The sequence below is a fragment of the Alexandromys fortis genome, unplaced genomic scaffold (assembly GCF_014885135.2).
Source record: "Alexandromys fortis isolate MF-2015 unplaced genomic scaffold, M_Fortis_MF-2015_v1.1 scaffold_61, whole genome shotgun sequence".
NCBI lineage: Eukaryota > Metazoa > Chordata > Mammalia > Rodentia > Cricetidae > Alexandromys > Alexandromys fortis.
In genome coordinates this window covers 7,713,274-7,731,098 of record NW_026067962.1, presented here as the reverse complement: position 1 = coordinate 7,731,098, position 17,825 = coordinate 7,713,274, and the positions used below count along the sequence as shown (strand labels likewise).

General features: G+C 39.4%; 1 protein-coding gene and 1 pseudogene across 2 annotated transcripts in view; both read left to right on the top strand.

Annotated features, from left to right (window-relative positions):
- Fbxl17 (F-box and leucine rich repeat protein 17) overlaps positions 1-17,825 on the top strand; it is a 474,904-nt gene that overhangs the window by 18,897 nt on the left and 438,182 nt on the right. For both annotated transcript variants that reach the window (XM_050153522.1, XM_050153524.1), the window contains exon 3: positions 4,993-5,250. In XM_050153522.1, coding sequence (XP_050009479.1) covers positions 4,993-5,250 — 258 coding nt within the window. The remainder of the gene's footprint in view (positions 1-4,992; positions 5,251-17,825) is intronic.
- LOC126508334 (60S acidic ribosomal protein P0-like) lies at positions 16,293-17,518 on the top strand (annotated as a pseudogene).

The following is a 17,825-nucleotide window of genomic DNA, read 5'->3' as shown; positions in this document are numbered from 1 at the left end:
TTGCATTCCCACCAGCAATGGATAAGTGTACCCCTTTCTCCACAACCTCTCCAGCAAAGGCTATCATTGGTGTTTTTTATTTGAGCCATTCTGACAGGTGTAAGATGGCATCTTAAAGTTGTCTTGATTTGCATTTCCCTGATGACTAAGGAAGTTGAGCATGACCTTAAGTGTCTTTTGGCCATTTGAACTTCCGTTGAGAATTCTCTGTTCAGCTCAGTGCCCCATTTTATAATTGGGTTGATTAGCCTTTTACGGTCTAGTTTCTTGAGTTCTTTATATATTTTTGAGATCAGACCTTTGTCAGTTGTGGGGTTGGTGAAGATCTTCTCCCAGTCAGTGGGTTGCCTTTTTGTCTTAGTGACAGAGTCCTTTGCTTTACAGAAGCTTCTCAGTCTCAGGAGGTCCCATTTATTCAATGATGCCCTTAATGTCTGTGGTGCTGGGGTTATACTTAGGAAGTGGTCTCCTGTGCCCCTCTATTTCAATTTTCAAGTCTTAAATAGTTTCTTTTATATGTTTGATTTCTTTTTCTTGGTTTTCTTTACAGGATTTGCTGATGTCTTCCAGTTTTTTTGTTTTTTGTTTGTCCTTTCCTCCATTTCTTTGAGTGAATTTCTCATTTCCTCCTTAAGAGTCTCAAACATTCTCCTGAAGTTATTTTTCAGGTCATTTTCTTTTGCTTCATCTTTATTTGGTTGTTCAATGTTTGCTGTTGTAGGATTTCTAGATTTTTACTGGTGTTATGTTGCTCATTGTGGTGTTGCATGTGTTCTTACCTTGTCTATTTATCTTTTCCTCTAATTGGTATGGTTTGGGCTGTCTGAGCCTCTGGCGATTAATCTTCTAGGTGCCAGTGCATCCAAGGCTCAGATGGTTGTTCCTCGTGGAACAGTCAGTGTCAGGATTCTAGTTATCCCATTGGTCACTCCGTGTTCCTGGAGGTTGCTCAGTGCTCCTGGGGTTTGCTCCACTCCTGTGGAGTTTGCTGTCTCAGGCCTTTTCTGGTCTAGGTTGCTGGCTCAGACCTGTTTTTGTAAATGTCCCTGGTCTGGATCTGTTCCTGCGGAGGTCCCTGGCTTGGGGTTGGTCCTGCAAAGGTCCTGGCTCCTATTGTCTCCCTTGGAGGTCCCAGACTTGGCTGCGCCTGGACCTGCAGAGGACTTGGCTCAGGCCTACTCCATCTGAGCTCCCAGTTCAGGCCTGGACCCACAGACGGTTCTTTTCTTTTTTTTTTTTTTTAATATTTATTTATTATGTATACAATATTCTGTCTGAATGTCTGAACCAGACCTCATTCCAGATGGTATGGTGGTTGCCGGGAATTGAACTCAGGACCTTTGGAAGAGTAGGCAATGCTCTTAACCACTGAGCCATCTCTCCAGCCCCCCTCCCCCGCAGAGGTTTCTGATTCCTGCCTACTCCCTTGGAGGACCCAGACCCATGCAGGACCCTCAGAGGGTCCTGGCTCAGGCCTAGTTCCTCAGACCTGCAAGGGGGTACTGGCACTGGCTCAGGTCTACTCCCTTGAAGGTCACAGATTCACACCTGAACCTGCATTGGGCTCTGGCTCTGGCTCTGGCTCTGGCCCTGGCCCACTCGCTCAGCGGTTGCTCCTCTGTACCTGTTTCTGTGGAGTTCACAGTCTCAGGTCTGCTCTGGGCCAGGTTGGCTCAGATCTGCCTCCACAAATGTTCTTGGTCTGGATCCACTCCTGCTCTGTGAAGCTTGTGGTCTCAGGCCCTGGGCTAGGTCGCTGCTTCAGGCTTGTTCCAGCCTAGGTCTCTGGCCCAGTCCTGCTTCCGTAAATGTCCCTGGTCTGGATCCGCTGGAAAAGATAATTTCTAATGTAGACTGGTAGCTGTGACTCTTCTCTGTGTTGTAGTCTTTTTTGTATCTCTCTTTATCATCATCATCATTTCAAAACCAGGAACTTTTCCTTTAGGGAGGTTGCATCCTAATAGTTTGATAGTAGTGAATGTTGGTACACAGGCATCTGTCCCGTGTCATGGCCTCCACATAAGAATTCATGGCTCTCTCTTCAACTTCAGTAGGAGATGCTGTTATTTCCTGTTTATGGATAAACAGCAGTAAATTGGGCTAAAATAATCTTTTTGAAAACAGACAACTTTCCATTTGGCAGTTTTCAAATTTCCTAATTGTTTAATTGTTCCAGTATACTTACATGGTGTCATAGATTATGAAAACAGACGAAATTTATAGTGCTGATTGCAGACAGTTTATTAGACTTTTGGCTTCATTCTTTAAACGATAGTTGGTATTTTGCATTAGAAATATATGAAAACATACAATAAAGCTATTATTTTTATTGGAATCCTAAACTGCTCTAAATTCTGCATGATATTTATCATTGGTGCATTGGGAAGTTGATGACAGAGGTTTCGTTAAACAAGAAGCAGATTTGTAACCTTTGCTAATTATTAGAGTCCGACTAACCCCCCCATGCCTTATGCTGTCAAGTGCAGACTGCTAGGATGCACATGTAGTAGGCTTTCGTGAGGTGGTCTAAGCACGTGCTGACACTCCACTGGTAGTTTGTGTATGAACCACACTTTAACAGATTGAGCAAGTTCCAGAGCGTTCATATGTAAGCCTTTCTGTCTTGTCTCTTCATTGATAAGAGGCTAAGACGGCTACAGAGCTAGTTGCCTACTTGCTTGGGTTCCTGAACTATCTGTATAGCAGGAATGGTGCAAATGGAGGTCAGGCAAATAGGAGGTGACCCCTGACCCCCTCCTAACTCAGCTCTTTCCTCTAGGCTCACACCAATCAGCTACCAAGCTCCTCTCGGCAGACACCCCCAGAGGTGGCCCTGTTCAGGACTCTCACTCCCAGCACACTCAGAAGTTAGTTTTCTCTTTCTGCATTTTAAGCTTTAGCTGCATTTTCTCTTTTTCTTATTTTTGTCAAAAGAACTTGAATAACATAACTCTGATTTCTCTTTCAATATGGTGATTGGGCTGGGAACATGTATGGCTGACATTTTATTATTATTTTAAATTAGGTGGCCATGTGAGGGTTTTTTTTTTTTTTGCCAGATGAATTATGTTTTACTTGTATTTAGTATTGAATCTTATGAGTAAAGATTTTTTTAAAAGGACAATTCTATAGCCTTTGATGTTTTGCTACAGTGATGCATTTTCTCAGCTATGAATTTATTACCTGCAAGGTGGTATTCTGGTAGCAATAAAACTTGCAGTTTGCATACTGTGCTGTCATTGGATACCAAGTATAAACACTCAGTTCATGGGGCTAGAAATATGGCTCAGTTGTAGAGTGCTTGCCTGCTATGTGCAAGGCCCTATGGTCAGTTTTCCTCGCACCAGAAAACACAACCATGACACCCTCCCCGCAAAATAAAAACACACCAAACTAAACCAGAAACCAATTTGTGTATCATGCTGATTTATATGTAATAATTGCTTAGTTTTCAAACATTTTAAATCTCAATGTAGATTTGTCTGTAGTTTTTGGTGAGCTTGAAGGTTTAAAATGGGCCCCCAAATGATTGATTTTTAGGGGTCTAATGAAAAGTAAAATGCACATTCTCGTTGTGTTCTGATAGCACATCTAGGATCAGATCCATGGAGCTTATTCCATACAACAGCCACAGACCCGGTAGGTTAAGGCCCTGTAACCCTGCCTGCCCTCGTATGTCACTTGCAGATCCTAGGAGGCAGCCATTCTCTAGCAAACAGTGAAAGCTCAGGTGCCCCAGCTATCACCTTGGGCTTGGTATGTAATTACAACTGTCCAGTGAGCATAGGACAAGATTCTACTTCTGTTTTCTGATTTCTAATTAAGGATACAATCAGAAACATCCACATGGAAAAGTTACAAGTCAAGATAGGGATATTCCAGTCTTTAGCCCTTCAGTATTGATGATTAACTTTTGCCTAATCTCCAGCAAACTTGTCTAACCTCCTTAGGGGGTTAGAGGGATGACAGATCTACTCTCTGATCAGCTATTTAGTGTTTGTTTTCCTTACTGGAGTTTGAACCCAGGACTCTTGCATGCCAGGTAAGCATTCTTCCACTGAACTACGTCTCTAGCGCTCCATGGTGGTCTTTATAGTGACCACACTTCATCCTGCAGCTGTAAGCCCCTCTCTCATTCACCTTTTACTCTGTTCAGGAAGGCTCAGATGCTTCTGAGTAACCTGACTCTGAAAGGGTGGTAGATTACTTATGTTTTAATAAATAAAGCTTGCCTGAAGATGGGTGCAAAGCAGCCAGACTAGTCAGCCATATAGTCCAGGCAGTGGTGGCACACACCTTTAATCCCAGCAGCCACACTAGTTAACCAGAGAGCCGGGTGGTGCTAGTGCATGCCTTTAATACCAGCACTGAAGAGGAATATAAGACTGAAGTAGACAGGTCTCCTGCTGAGTCTCAGTCTCAGAATTCCTGGAGGCAGGGTCGCCACTTTGGACTGAGGTAGCAGTAATAGCCAGTGACTTCTCTAATCTTCAGGTTGAACCCCAATATCTGTCTCTGAGTTTTTATTATTCGTGCTACACTCTAACACTCAAAAACTTCCAAGGGGCTGGAGAGATGGCTCAGTGGTTAAGAGCATTGCCTGCTCTTCCAAAGGTCCTGAGTTCAATTCCCAGCAACCACATGGTGGCTCACAACCATCTGGAATGAGGTCTGGTACCATCTTCTGGCCTGCAGGCATACACACAGATAAAATATTGTATATATAACAAATAAATAAATATTTAAAAAAAAACTTCCAAAGATTTTAGGAAATTGTACTGGAAACTGGGAATAAAGAAAAAGTGTATATGTATGTGTATACATATATATATATATGGTTTATTATACCACAGTTCCTGATATACTTTAGAAGAAAATTTTTCTTTTCATTGTGTTTTACATACTATAATACAATTATTACTTATTGATAGAAATTATACGAAGTAATTTTCCCCTTTGAGCAAAGTTTAATTTATTCTTTTTTTCCCCTAGGTTACTGATGAATTATTGGAAAAAATTGCATCGAGAAGTCAGAATATAATTGAAATCAACATTTCTGATTGTCGCAGTATGTCTGACACTGGCGTGTGTGTCTTAGCATTTAAGTGTCCTGGACTTCTTAGGTATACAGCCTACAGGTGTAAACAGCTTTCCGACACCTCCATCATTGCAGTTGCCTCTCACTGTCCTTTACTGCAGAAAGTTCACGTAGGCAACCAGGACAAACTTACTGATGAAGGACTCAAGCAGGTAACTAATGGCATGTATTCAGTGCTTTCACACACTAATTAAAAACCTTTTGCAGCAACAGTTTGAATGGTTGCTGCATTACAAATGACGAGCCATCTTTTCTGTGCAGTGATGACTGTTTGCTTAGCCAGGTGGTGACGGTCAGATGTTTTAATTTTGCTGTGTTCTACACCAAGTGCCTAATATCTGCGACCAACCATTTTATTAACTCCTTTTTAAATTTTATTTTTTTCTTTTCTTTTTATTTATTTATTTTTTAAGTTGATCTATACCAGATTTTGCTTTAAGTTACAGTATTTGGATTGGGCAGAATAAGTTTTTAAAAGTTAACTTTTAATTTCCCTTTTATGTTATCAGATGGCATATTTTAAACATGGTTTAAAATACCAGTTTTTTAAAGAATAAATGGAAGTTCACATTGAAGAGCATAAAATAAGAAAAAAGTGATAATTGCATGTATTTGGCTTAATAATTGGAATTAAATCAGCTCAATATTACACTTTTTTAAAAAGGTTTATTTATTATGTAGTGTTCTGACTGCATGTATGCCTTCAGGCCAGAAGAGAGCACCAGATCTCATTATAGATGGTTATGAGTCACCATTGTGGATGCTGAGAATTGAACTCAGGACCTTTGGAAGAGCAGTTGGTGCCCTTAACCCCTGAGCCATCTGTGCATCCCTACGCTTCCTTTTGGAATAGCATTTAACATTTCCTGAGAGAGTGGCTTATTCATTCATGAAGTTGAAGTATTATATATGAATGTTTTGAAATTTGAATGAGGAGAACTTTGGGAAGAGGTCTTGAATGGAGTCTACTGAGTGTGACTACACTCTGTGTTTATTAAAGATGTCACCTGCATGCAAAGAAGGGAGCCTGGGTCATTGCCCAGGCATGCTATGAAGTAACAGTTTTCCTATTTTAATATTTTCTTATTTCATTTCTACCTTGGATAAGTAAAGCATTTTATACCATTCTTAAAATCAATTAAATTACTCTTTTCTGGAGAAATACACATTTTTATGGATGTAGCATGATTTTATTTCTTATGGGATTTTTTTTCAGCGTTTCATAGTTCACAGAGAAACTTTTTAAATGTCAGTGTATTAACAGCTGGGTTATCTTTGCATATTTAAGTGTCATGTAACACAACAGGCTTCACATTAGCAGTTTCATGGGGATGTTCTGAGTAATACGTGTGAAAAAGAATGAAGTCAGAGTTGTGGTTGAAGCAGAGGGAAATTAGCAAGTTTTTTAAGGGACAGATTATGTTGTAACAATCAACAATCAAATATTAAAAGCTTTGCAACTTTGAAACTGATTTTGTAAATCTCTATTATGTGAGTCATTTTAAGAGTTTATAACTTGTTTTGATATTTGGTTTTTGGATTATGAAGAAGCTTCATATAATGCAGTATTCTGATTGAAGTAGGAAAGTTGTCTATTTCCTCCATAGCTAATTTTGTTCTTGAATAATCACATAGGAATCCCATTGTAGTGTAGAGTACCTATTTCCCATTCTCACCTGTGCTGTGGCAAGGTGTGGCCAAGGCTGGGCTGTTTATATAGATTGCTCTGACTGACAAACTGGCATACTAGGTTAGTAGAGAGAGAACGGATTTTATGTAGACACAAACAATTAAGGGTTTGTGTGCATTGTACCTTTGTTTCCTTTTTTATTCTATATTACTGTGGTAAATAAATGTTGTCCTTGACCCACCCACCTAGTGAATTAATTTTATAACCTGCTGATATTTGATAATTGTGCTGCGGAGTGTATTATGGTTTAGTAAACCAATACTTTTATGATGAGCTATTCATGATTGACAATTTTCTGTAATTATTATCTTTCCTTGAAGTCAATAATTTTGCAGTTAATTGACTGTTGATTCACCTCTCACTTCTGACAATAAACTGACAAGTGGTTCAGAAATGCACACGTGCTTTTTATTGATAATGTCTTTGAACTATCTTTCCTTCATAAGTGCTACAATTTTTACTGGTTTTAACAAACATGATATGTATATGGTTTTTGAGTTATTTTTTTAAACAATACTTAAAGCATTTCAATTTAAAGCTTTAACAGATCAAGACTGATATTTAAAGTATTGAATTCAAATAAAAAAGCTTGATAATGCTTTTCAGACTATAATGATATACTTAAAACTTTTGCTGTTTAAAAAAGTTTTTCCTATTCATTTGGTTTGTGTGTGTGTGTGTGTGTGTGTGTGTGTACAAGCACGTGTCCATGTGCCATAGTATACATGTAGAGGCTAGAGACACCTTGAGGTAGCTAATTCTCTCCTTATACTGTGTAGGTTTCAGGTAGTCAGGTTTAGTGGCTGGTGTCTATATCCATTGGGCCACCTTACTGCCTCCCGCACCATGTAAATTTGGTGTGTGTGTGTACACATGCTATGATGTACAGGTAGAGGGAAGAGGACAACTTGCAGCAGTCAACTCTAGCCATCTCTCTTCTGGGTCCCAAGGATTAACTCCAGCCACTAGACTTGGTGGCAAGCACTTTTATCTGCTGATTTAACTTGCCAACAATTGGGCTATTTTGACTGAACATTATCTTCTTTATACAGTATCATTCTTTGAATACTGATAGTTGTATCTCCTTAGAAGTTATGCCATATAATCTTACTAATGGAAAAATTTTATGAGTATGTTGTATCTCTATCATTGTTGTCTTAGACTATAGTCATGAATCTGGGGGAAGAGCAATTTAATTAAGTATAATAAGCTATCTTAGTTTTCTTAATATTTTATCATATAGTTTTCTTAATATTTTATCATCTAGCATTTGTTTTCAAGGAAGTGATTGTTAATATTAAAATCATTAAAATAAGCTTAAGAAATAATATATATTGTTACTATTTTATGTGACAGTCACAATCCAGTTTGAATCGTGGAACTCAGATATTTCTGAAAATAAGCCACTGTAGATTTTTTCCATATTAAATTATTAAAATTAAAATAGTACCTAAAATTAAATCATCAGTAAATTTCAGTCTCTGCTTGCTATGAGTTTTTTATTTTTCAAAAAATAAATATTTAGGCTAGAGATACAGCTTAGTGGTAGGATGTTTGCTTAGATTACACAAGGTCCTGGTTTCAGTCTCTAGCACTGCCCAAACAAACAAACAGAAACAATCAGTAAAACTCAGTCCATGAGCAAAATATTTGAACAGGCAGCTATAACTCTCTGTGGAATTGTTTAAAAGCAGCTGAGGTGCTGGATCTTCTGGGTTCCCAGTGAAAACAAAGGGCCACAGCAGGTAAGGGAAGATAGATTGTCAAGAGACAACCCATTGGAGTTGATGCTAGTAGCCTAGTCTACAGAGAGATCTCTAAGCCAGTCAGAACTACATCAAAAAGCAAAACAAACGAATGCCTCAAAACAAAAACAAGAAAAGGCCAAGTAAGAGTAAAGGAATATAGCATTATGGCTTAAAAACAAAAAACAAAAATAAAACAAACAGCTACCCCCCACAACCCAGTTTGTGTTCCAGTTTCTTCCTTGGTTGACGGCAATCATAAAGATAGCAATTGCATTTCCAGTGTGGGGTGCAGGTTCCCGGTCCCAGAGGGAATAGTGCAGATCTTATTTGAAGGTTACTCTGTGTTTGTGTGTGTGTGTGTGTGTGTGTGTGTGTATCTAATCTATTGGGGAGCTACTTGAAGAAGTGATGTAGGATATATATATATATATATATATATATATATATATATATATATTGTACTTTTTATGATGGAAAGGCAGTAGACATAGATTGAAAATATTTTAAGGTAAATAGAAAAAAAATCTTGTAGTTGCTTTGTACAACATATGAGAAGCTATACAGTAGCCTTCCTGAGGTCTCAGATAAAATGTCTCGGGGAGATATTTTAATTTTTAGTATCATCCCAGAAATATCAGGACAGTCAGAGCATCATTGTATACAGGAAAGTTTGGAAAGTCATGTGGATTCATGTCAGGATACATGTTTATGAAAACCTAAGACCATAAGTTTTCATCATTGCATGCATCTACATAGTGATACCCCTGTCTCATAAACACCCCCCCCCCATGCCTGCATGCTCCCAATAAGAACAAGAAAAAGGGGTAACTAAAACTCAAAGAAATAATGAATTGTAGAATTGTGATTTAATTTGTATAGAAAGTAAGAAACAGGGCATAGCAAGAAGAATGTTAAGGTAGTAGCCAATCACAGAGCTAGGTTGCAAAGACTAGGCAGTGTGTGTGTGTGTGTGTGTGTGTGTGTGTGTGTGTGTGTGTGCGCGTGCGGGGGGGGGGGAGATTGTTTTGCTTTTAAACTTGTTATTTCTGGAAACCTCTTGTGAAATCCTTGCTGCCAAAACAGTAAATCCTAGGGACTCGAGGAGAGTTAATAAATCTCCCAACTCACCAAATTATATTACCCTACCTAATTTATTTGCTTATTTTTATTTCATCTGTGTATGTGTGACTGAGTGGATATGAATGCATCACTATGTAAAAAGGCTTATGGAGACCAGCAGGGGTGTTGGATCCCAGAACTGGATTTACAGGTGTTTATGAGCTGCTCGTTGTGGATGCTCATGCTCATGTCTGAATACGAGTCCAACACAGAAGTAGCAACTGATCTTAACCACTGAGCATCTTTCTAGCCCTTCGAATAATTTTGGACTAAAGTCACAAGGCATGCAAGAATAAAAAATGCAGCACACTGAAGGATCCTTAACAATGGTCAACACCATCCTTGAGGAAACCGAAGCAGTGGACTTCTGAGATAAACATTTAAATCAGTTTTTTAAAAAAAAATATACGCAAAAAGCTGAGGAAAATCATTCACAAAGCACTAATGGAAAATTGGATGTGTTGGACTTTCATTTAGTTGAGAATGTTTTCAAGTGATTCTTGAGGCCTGGCTTTTTTCCCTCCCTCCCTCCCTCCCTCCCTCCCTCCCTCCCTCTGCCTTTTATGTGTTATTTAAAGAAACATTCCTTAAGTTGTAAATATTTGAACAGTTCAATGATGTTTCTGTTACTAATTTTTCATTTAATTGTGGTCTCACAACAGTTTATACTTGTTATTTTTTTTTTAGCTGTGTTAAGTTGGCTTTTATGATCCAGAATTTAGTCAGTCTTGCTGAATAATTCTTGCGAACTTTTCAAGAATCTATGTTCTTGTCTTAATGAATGAGATGATCTATAATATCCATTTTATCCAGACAACTGATTATGTAGTTGAATTCAGTTCTGCTGTACTCTTACTGTTTTTGTTTTGTCTTGTCTGGTAGATCTGCTAATTTGGGACAGCAGGATATTAATATCCATAACCACCATAATAGATTTGTTCGTTCTTCTTGTAGCTGGCTTTTGCTTCACACATTCTCACTTTTTATGATTACTTGCATACTCTGTCATTGATTATTATGGCATCCTGGTGTATTTTGTCCCCTTTGTCATTATTTGTTTCCTGGTTAACTTCTTTTAAAAAAAAACTTATTTATTTATTTATGGTTCTTTTGAGACAGGGTTTCTCTGTGTAGATTTGGAGCCTGTCCTGGAACTAGATCTTGTAGTCCAGACTGGCCTCAAAGTCACAGAGATCCACCTGCCTGTGCCTCCTTCCAAGTTCTGGGATTAAAGGCACATGCCACCACCACCCAGCTCTGGTTAATTTCTTAAACTGAAGTTTGTCCTGTCTTAAATTAATATAACTATTTCAAGCTTTTTAAAGTTAGTAATTGTGATATCTTTTTTCCTATATTTCTGAATCATTTCTTTGAAGTACTTCCTTTTTGTCTCAAAACCCTCAATATACAGTTTCATCTACTCATGTCCTTTTAAAATTAATTGAAAATTTAATAAAATATGCTTATTTAATATGCTTCTAAGTTTTCTGAATGTACTGTGCACATCTTAATAAATTTATTTGTTAACTTATTTATGTGTGTGCATAGTAGCCTATGTTTTCCATTAAAGCCCTCAGTATATTCGACATAATTAAAAAAAAACATCCTGGTCTAATAATTCAACATTCCAGATCTGTCAGATTCTGGTTCTAATGACTTTTAATTCTCTTTTCCCTTTCTAGGTATTCATCTGTACTTTTTAATATACTTTGTGAATATTCTGACAAATGGTACTTGTGTAAATGAGCCTTCAGTCGAGTGTGGGAAGGATTGTGTATGGTAGAGGGAGTCTTCGCTAGTCTTGTGATAGGCTTTTAACCTGTTGGTGAGTGTGCACCTGCAGTGTTAAAATCAAATCCCCTGGTGCTTCTGTTTTGTCTTCAGCCCTAGTGGGGATAGGATGAGCACCGCTGACTGGAGTTAGGTATGTCCTAAGGAAAGGGACTTCTCAGGGGATTTGGCTCTGACAAAACTCCAGCCTGTGAGGCTCAGGTGAAGGGTTTCTCCTGAGGACAGTCTCTGTTAAGGAAGGAATGTTGTGAGGCATGTGGCACATAGCTTTAATCCCAGCACCCGGATCTCTGAGATTGCTAGGCCAGCCAGGGTTACATGGTTGGACCTTGTCTTAAAATAAAATGAAACAAGACAACCTGAAATTTTCTGGTGTAATCAGAATACTTTCTTCCACGGCCAGAATCATGAAGTGATTTTTCTCTGATACATCTGGAAACTTATGTCAGTGAGGCTTGTGCAGTTGTGTGTGTGTAGTGGGCAGGAGGTCTCGGTTCTGGGAAAGTGTGATCCTCTGTAGCAGTTTGCCCTGTGTTCTTGTTTCTTTGATGGATGGGAAGAGTGCCGACTCTTGAGCTTGTTGACTTTTTACGCTGTTAGGACACAGGAGACTAGAAAACAGAAATTGTTTCATTAATGGATGTAGTGATTCCTGGGTGATCAACTTATTTCTCATATGCTCTGTTTTCTGCTCATTCTGGTGCATCTGTGGAAAGTACACAGTGTTTCCCAGATCCTTCTACTTGATGGTCTAGATGAAGCCTTGTTTACTGGTTATGCTGGCTAGCTTTATGTCAAGTTGACACATGAGAGGAGGGAACCTCAGTTGAGAAAATGCCTCCAGATGTAAGCAGATAATCCGGTAAAACATGTTCTTAATTAATGCTCATTGTAGATGGGGACACACCTGCTCAGTGGTCCTGAATTCGATAAGAAAACAGGCTGGGCAAGCCGTGAGGAACAAGCTAGTAAGCAACACTCCACCATGGCCTCTGCATCAGCTCCTGCCTCAACATTCCTGCCCTGTGTTTCCATCCTGACTTCCTTTGATGATGGACAGTGATGTGGAAGTGTAAGCCAATAAACGTTCCTCCCCAAGTTGCCTTGGTCGTGGTGTTTCTTTACAACAAGAACAGTGACTCAGATAGGGATATATCTTATTTTTAAGGCACGTCCTGTTTTTGTGTGTGTCTCAACTGATTGGCAGAGATCTAATGGAAATCTCTCCACTTGGCAGGGTCATAGTGTCATTGTCTTTAATATCTTCTTCTTTGATAGAGAATCCCATGTTTAGAAGACTTGTAATATCTGTCTGCGGGGTGAGACTTGGGGAAGTTGGGGGTGAGAAAGGTACAAGGATTGGTTGATTCTCTTTGAGTGTTTTACTGTGGGCCATGGCCCACATTGCAACAGTGAGAGATTTGAAGGACATCAATAAAATGTACTGACTTGACAGCGCCCAAGTCTAGAACTTGGGACATTTATGGATAAAATAATCAGTTCAGTCAGGATTCCTCTACTTTATGGGGGATGTTGTCTAAAATAGTGACCATAAATGCCATGCTGTTAACTGGTGTTTACTCCTTTCTTAGTGAGTCACACTAGCTTGCTTCCTGAGATGCTCTTCTCTAACAACTAGCTTGAACTAACAGAGTAAGTTGGTCTTTTTTCTTGCCATGATGTCATTTCCTTGTAGGTAAAACCATCAGAATCACTTGTAAATGTAACTATTCCATGCAATCAACTTAAATATCTTGTCTTAGCCTGAAGTCTTATCACCGAAGCCCTAGTCATTCCTTGTATGTAAACTGTTTTACTTGTCAGTCTTTTTCCTGATGTGATAATTGCTGAGGTCACAGGGAGGTCTGTCCTGTTTTGCCCAGAATCAAATAATTTGAGAATAAAACAAAGAAAAAGTGCTGGAATATATTATATCATATTAATTCTCAGAAACTTTAAGTAGAGGATATTGTTTCTCTTGGAGCTAAGTGAGCTTGGTAACACGACTCTGGCATTTGGCTCTCTGGTGTAGTCATAGTTGGATAAAACAGACAAACTGAGGTATCTCACTCAGAGCAGTCAAGAGTGCTTGCTTCTTGGGAGCAGTTTGTTCGTAAGTGAAGGAGTGTAGAGATGAGATGAGCATTTCTTTTTTATTAATTATAGAGGGATCAGTGTACCTCTAGGAGTGCAACCATTTTTACTTCCTCTGGGAGGAGGAAGTCTTTTCTCTACCTTGCTTATCTGCTTAGCCATTTCAGCTAGACAGCTGCTTCATTTTTCCAGAATTCAGCACTCTTACACAGCTTTCTCTGACTCTTATCCTTTCATCTTGTGACAGAATTTCTGTTGTGCTTTTTGTTAAATGAGTGTTGTTATTCACATTTTATAATGATGTACTACATTCTTCTCTACAGTAGTTTGCTTTGATTGGATTTAGTGTCTTTCTACCTTCTTCAGTTTTATATTCAGCACTAGTGGAGTCCAAAGATTTTCTTGCATTAGTGCAACTATGTTTTGCAGCTGAACGGAATTGCCTTCTTAAACTTAGCTAGGGCACCCTGAAGACTGTAGCCTGGGGTTCTTGTATACTGTTGCAGCAATGCTATCTTAATATGTCTTCAGCGTAATCCATTAGTTCTTTTCATCTTGACATTGGGTTTGATTTCCTATTACCTAGTTCTTATGTCTTCTTTTTTTGATACAGTGTTATGTTTTGTAGAGCACCTTTATTTTATTTATATATATTTATTTAATTTTTGAGACAAGGTTTTTATGTATAGCCCTGGCTGTTCTAGAATGAGCTCTGTCAACCAGGCTGGTCTTGAACTCACAAAGATCCACTTGCCTCTTCCTCCTGAGTGCTGGGATTAAAGGTGTGTGCCATCACTATCAGGTTCAGGGTACCTTTTAAAATACCATCCTTGGGGGCTGGAGAGATGGCTCAGTGGTTAAGAGCATTGTCTGCTCTTCCAAAGGTCCTGAGTTCAATTCCCTGCAACCACATGGTGGCTTACAACCATCTGTAAAGAGGTCTGGTGCCCTCTTCTGGCCTGCGGACATAAATACAGACAGAATATTGTATATAAATAAAATAAATATTTAAAATACCATCCTTATTAAAAATACATGGGAGATAATTTTTTGAGAACTTACGTGTCTGAAAACAAACAAAACAGCCCCCCCTCCCCCATTAAACCTCTAGTTCTACTTTCAGGCTTTATTCAAGTTTTGGGTGCAGATTTCTGCTCTAGAAATTCAGTCATTCAAGATTTGATGATACTGCTCTGTGGCTTTATTTTAACATTAAGTTTGAGGCATTCTTAATTCATTCCTTTGTGTGAATCTAAATTTTGTTTGAAGCCTAGAGAATCTTCTTCATAGCTAGAATTGTGAAATTGCATGATGATTTGTGTGATCTCTCTTTTGCTCATCTGTGCTAGAATGTGGATGAACCTTTTCAGTTTGGAACATTTAATAGATTTTTAAAAGTTCCTCCAGTTCTACAAGTATGAACTTCCATGTAATCTCAGATTTATCAGCAATGTTCCTCTGCTCTTAGTGCCAGAAGTCAAACTCTGTGCTCTGCTCCCAAATACTGAGAGCCCCGGTATTTTCTCTTGCCCAGGAAAGCAGTCTCCTGCCATTGTGGACCAGGACCAAGGGCCATGTCGCAAGTAATGGAGATGTCTGAGGGTTAAGTGGTGCTTAGCAGACTTTGAATAGTCCTGTTTTTATCTCTGTCAGACACATGGGAACCAGTTCAGACTTGTAATACTGGTTTGGGTTCAGCTTTCTTAGTGTAAGTTCTAGAAATGTACCTGCCTCTTTTGATGAATTCAGTGGGATTTGGCAGTTGATATTAATGAGCATGATGAATAGTAATGGTAATGAAAGTATTTCTGAGTGTTTGTAAACATTTTCAGCAAAGTCGCAAGATACAAAATCTACATGCAAAAGTTAGTGACTTTCTTATATACTGAAAGCAAACTCTTCCAGAAAGAAATCAGGGAAAATATTCTTTAAAAGTATCCAGGAATAAACCTAACCAAAGGAGTGAAAGATTTCTACATTGAAAACTTGAAGACACTGAAAAAAGAATCCAAAGAAGATACCAGAAAATGGCAAGATCATCCATGCTTCTAGATTAGCAATATTAAAGTTATGAATGGTTATATTATCAAAATTAATATACAAATTTAATACAATCACCATCAAAATTCCAATGACATTCTTTACTGAACTAGAAAACAGCCCAGAAGTTTATATCAAACGTAGAAAACCATGAAGAATTCCTAAGGAGATAGAACACAGCTGAAGGTATTCTAATACCTGACTCGGAAGCCTACCACCCACCTGTAGTGTCAAGACCAGAACATACTTTCAGAAAAATCAGGTATGTAAACCAGTGAGACAGAGGAGAGGACCCTGAGATAAACCCATACGTCTCTGACCATGTAATGCTTGACCAAAGTGCCAACACATGCTGCAGGTAAAAAAAACAAAATATTGGGCTGGAGAGATGGCTCAGCGGTTAAGAGCATTGTCTGCTCTTCCAAAGGTCCTGAGTTCAATTCCCGGCAACCACGTGGTGGCTCACAGCCATCTGTAATGAGATCTGGTGCTGTCTTATGGCCTGCAGGTGTACATGCAGACAGAATATTGTATACATAATAAATAAATAAATAAATATTAAAAAAAACCTTCAACAGACGTCTTTCACACTGTAAAAAAACAAAACAAAACAATTCCAAGTGGATCAAAGACCTTAATGGTAAAGCCTGAAAACAAAAACAAAAAAACAAAACAGAAATACGTAGACAAGAACCTTCTGAATAGGAAATAACCCCCAAAATTATCAAATGAAACTTTGCAAAATTAAAAGCATCAGCAAAACGTATAGCCATCTTGCAAAAGAGGATAATATCCTTGCCAGCTGTACTTCAGACAAGAACCAATATCTAGAATTTATGAAAAAGTGCAAAAATTAAATAGTTTCTCTAAAATGAAAGGAAATGAACTAATGAAACAGACAATTCTCAGAAGAAACAAAAATAGTCAATAAATATTTACAGAACTGGCTCTCGCCAGGCGTCCTTGTTGGAGTGACATCGTCTTTAAACCCTGCGTGGCAAGTCCTGACGCACCGCCGTGATGCCCAGGGAAGACAGGGTGACCTGGAAGTCCAACTACTTCCTTAAGATCATCCAACTTTTGGATGATAATCCAAAATGCTTCATTGTGGGAGCAGACAATGTGGACTCCAAGCAGATGCAGCAGATCCGCATGTCCCTGTGAGGGAAGGCTGTGGTGCTGATGGGCAAGAACACCCTGATGCGGAAGGCCATCGGGGGCACCTGGAGAACAACTCAGCTCTGGAGAAACTGCTGCCTCATATCCGAGGGAACGTGGGCTTTGTATTCACCAAGGAGGACCTCACTGAGATTAGGGACATGTTGCTGGCCAATAAGGTGCCAGCTGCTGCCCGTGCTGGTGCCAGCCCAGAAAACGAGAAGACCTTTTTTCCCCCCAGGTTTTAGGCATCACCACTAAAATCTCCAGGGGCACCATTGAAATTCTGAGTAATGTGCAGCTGATAAAAACTGGAGACAAATAGGAGCTAGTGAAGCCACAGTGCTGAACATGCTGAACATCTCCCCCTTCTCCTTTGGGCTGACCATCCAGCAGGTGTTTGACAATGGCAGCATTTACAACCCAGAAGTGCTTGACATCACAGAGCAGGCTCTGCACTCTCGCTTCCTAGAGGGTGTCCGGAATGTTGCCAGTGTTTGTCTGCAGATCGGCTACCCGACTGTTGCCTCAGTGCCACACTCGATCATCAGTGGGTACAAGCGGGTTCTGGCTCTGTCTGTGGAGACTGAGTACACCTTCACAGTTGCTGAAAAGGTCAAGGCCTTCTTGGCTGATCCATCTGCATTTGTGGCTGCTGCCCCTGTGGCTGCTGCCACCACTGCTGCTCCTGCTGCTGCTGCTGCAGCCCCAGCGAAGCCTGAAGCCAAGGAAGAGTAGGAGGAATCAGATGAAGATACGGGATTTGGTCTCTTTGACTAATCCTCTCAAAGCAACCAATTCAGACAACTTAAACCAAGAAACATGGAAATAAAAGCTTACTTCTGTTAAAAAAAAGAATATTTACAGAACTGTTCAGTGTCTTTAGCCATCAGGGAAATACAAATTCAAATAACTTTGAGATTCCATCTCATCCCAGTCAGAAGCATTGGCAGGAAATCATGGTGAGGGTGTGGGAAGAGAGCACCTTGCTCACAGCTGATGGGCGTGTAAGCTAGTGTAGCCTTTATGGATGCCAGTGCGGAGGGTCTTGAGAGAATACGGACCAGTCTACCCTACGACCTGGCCA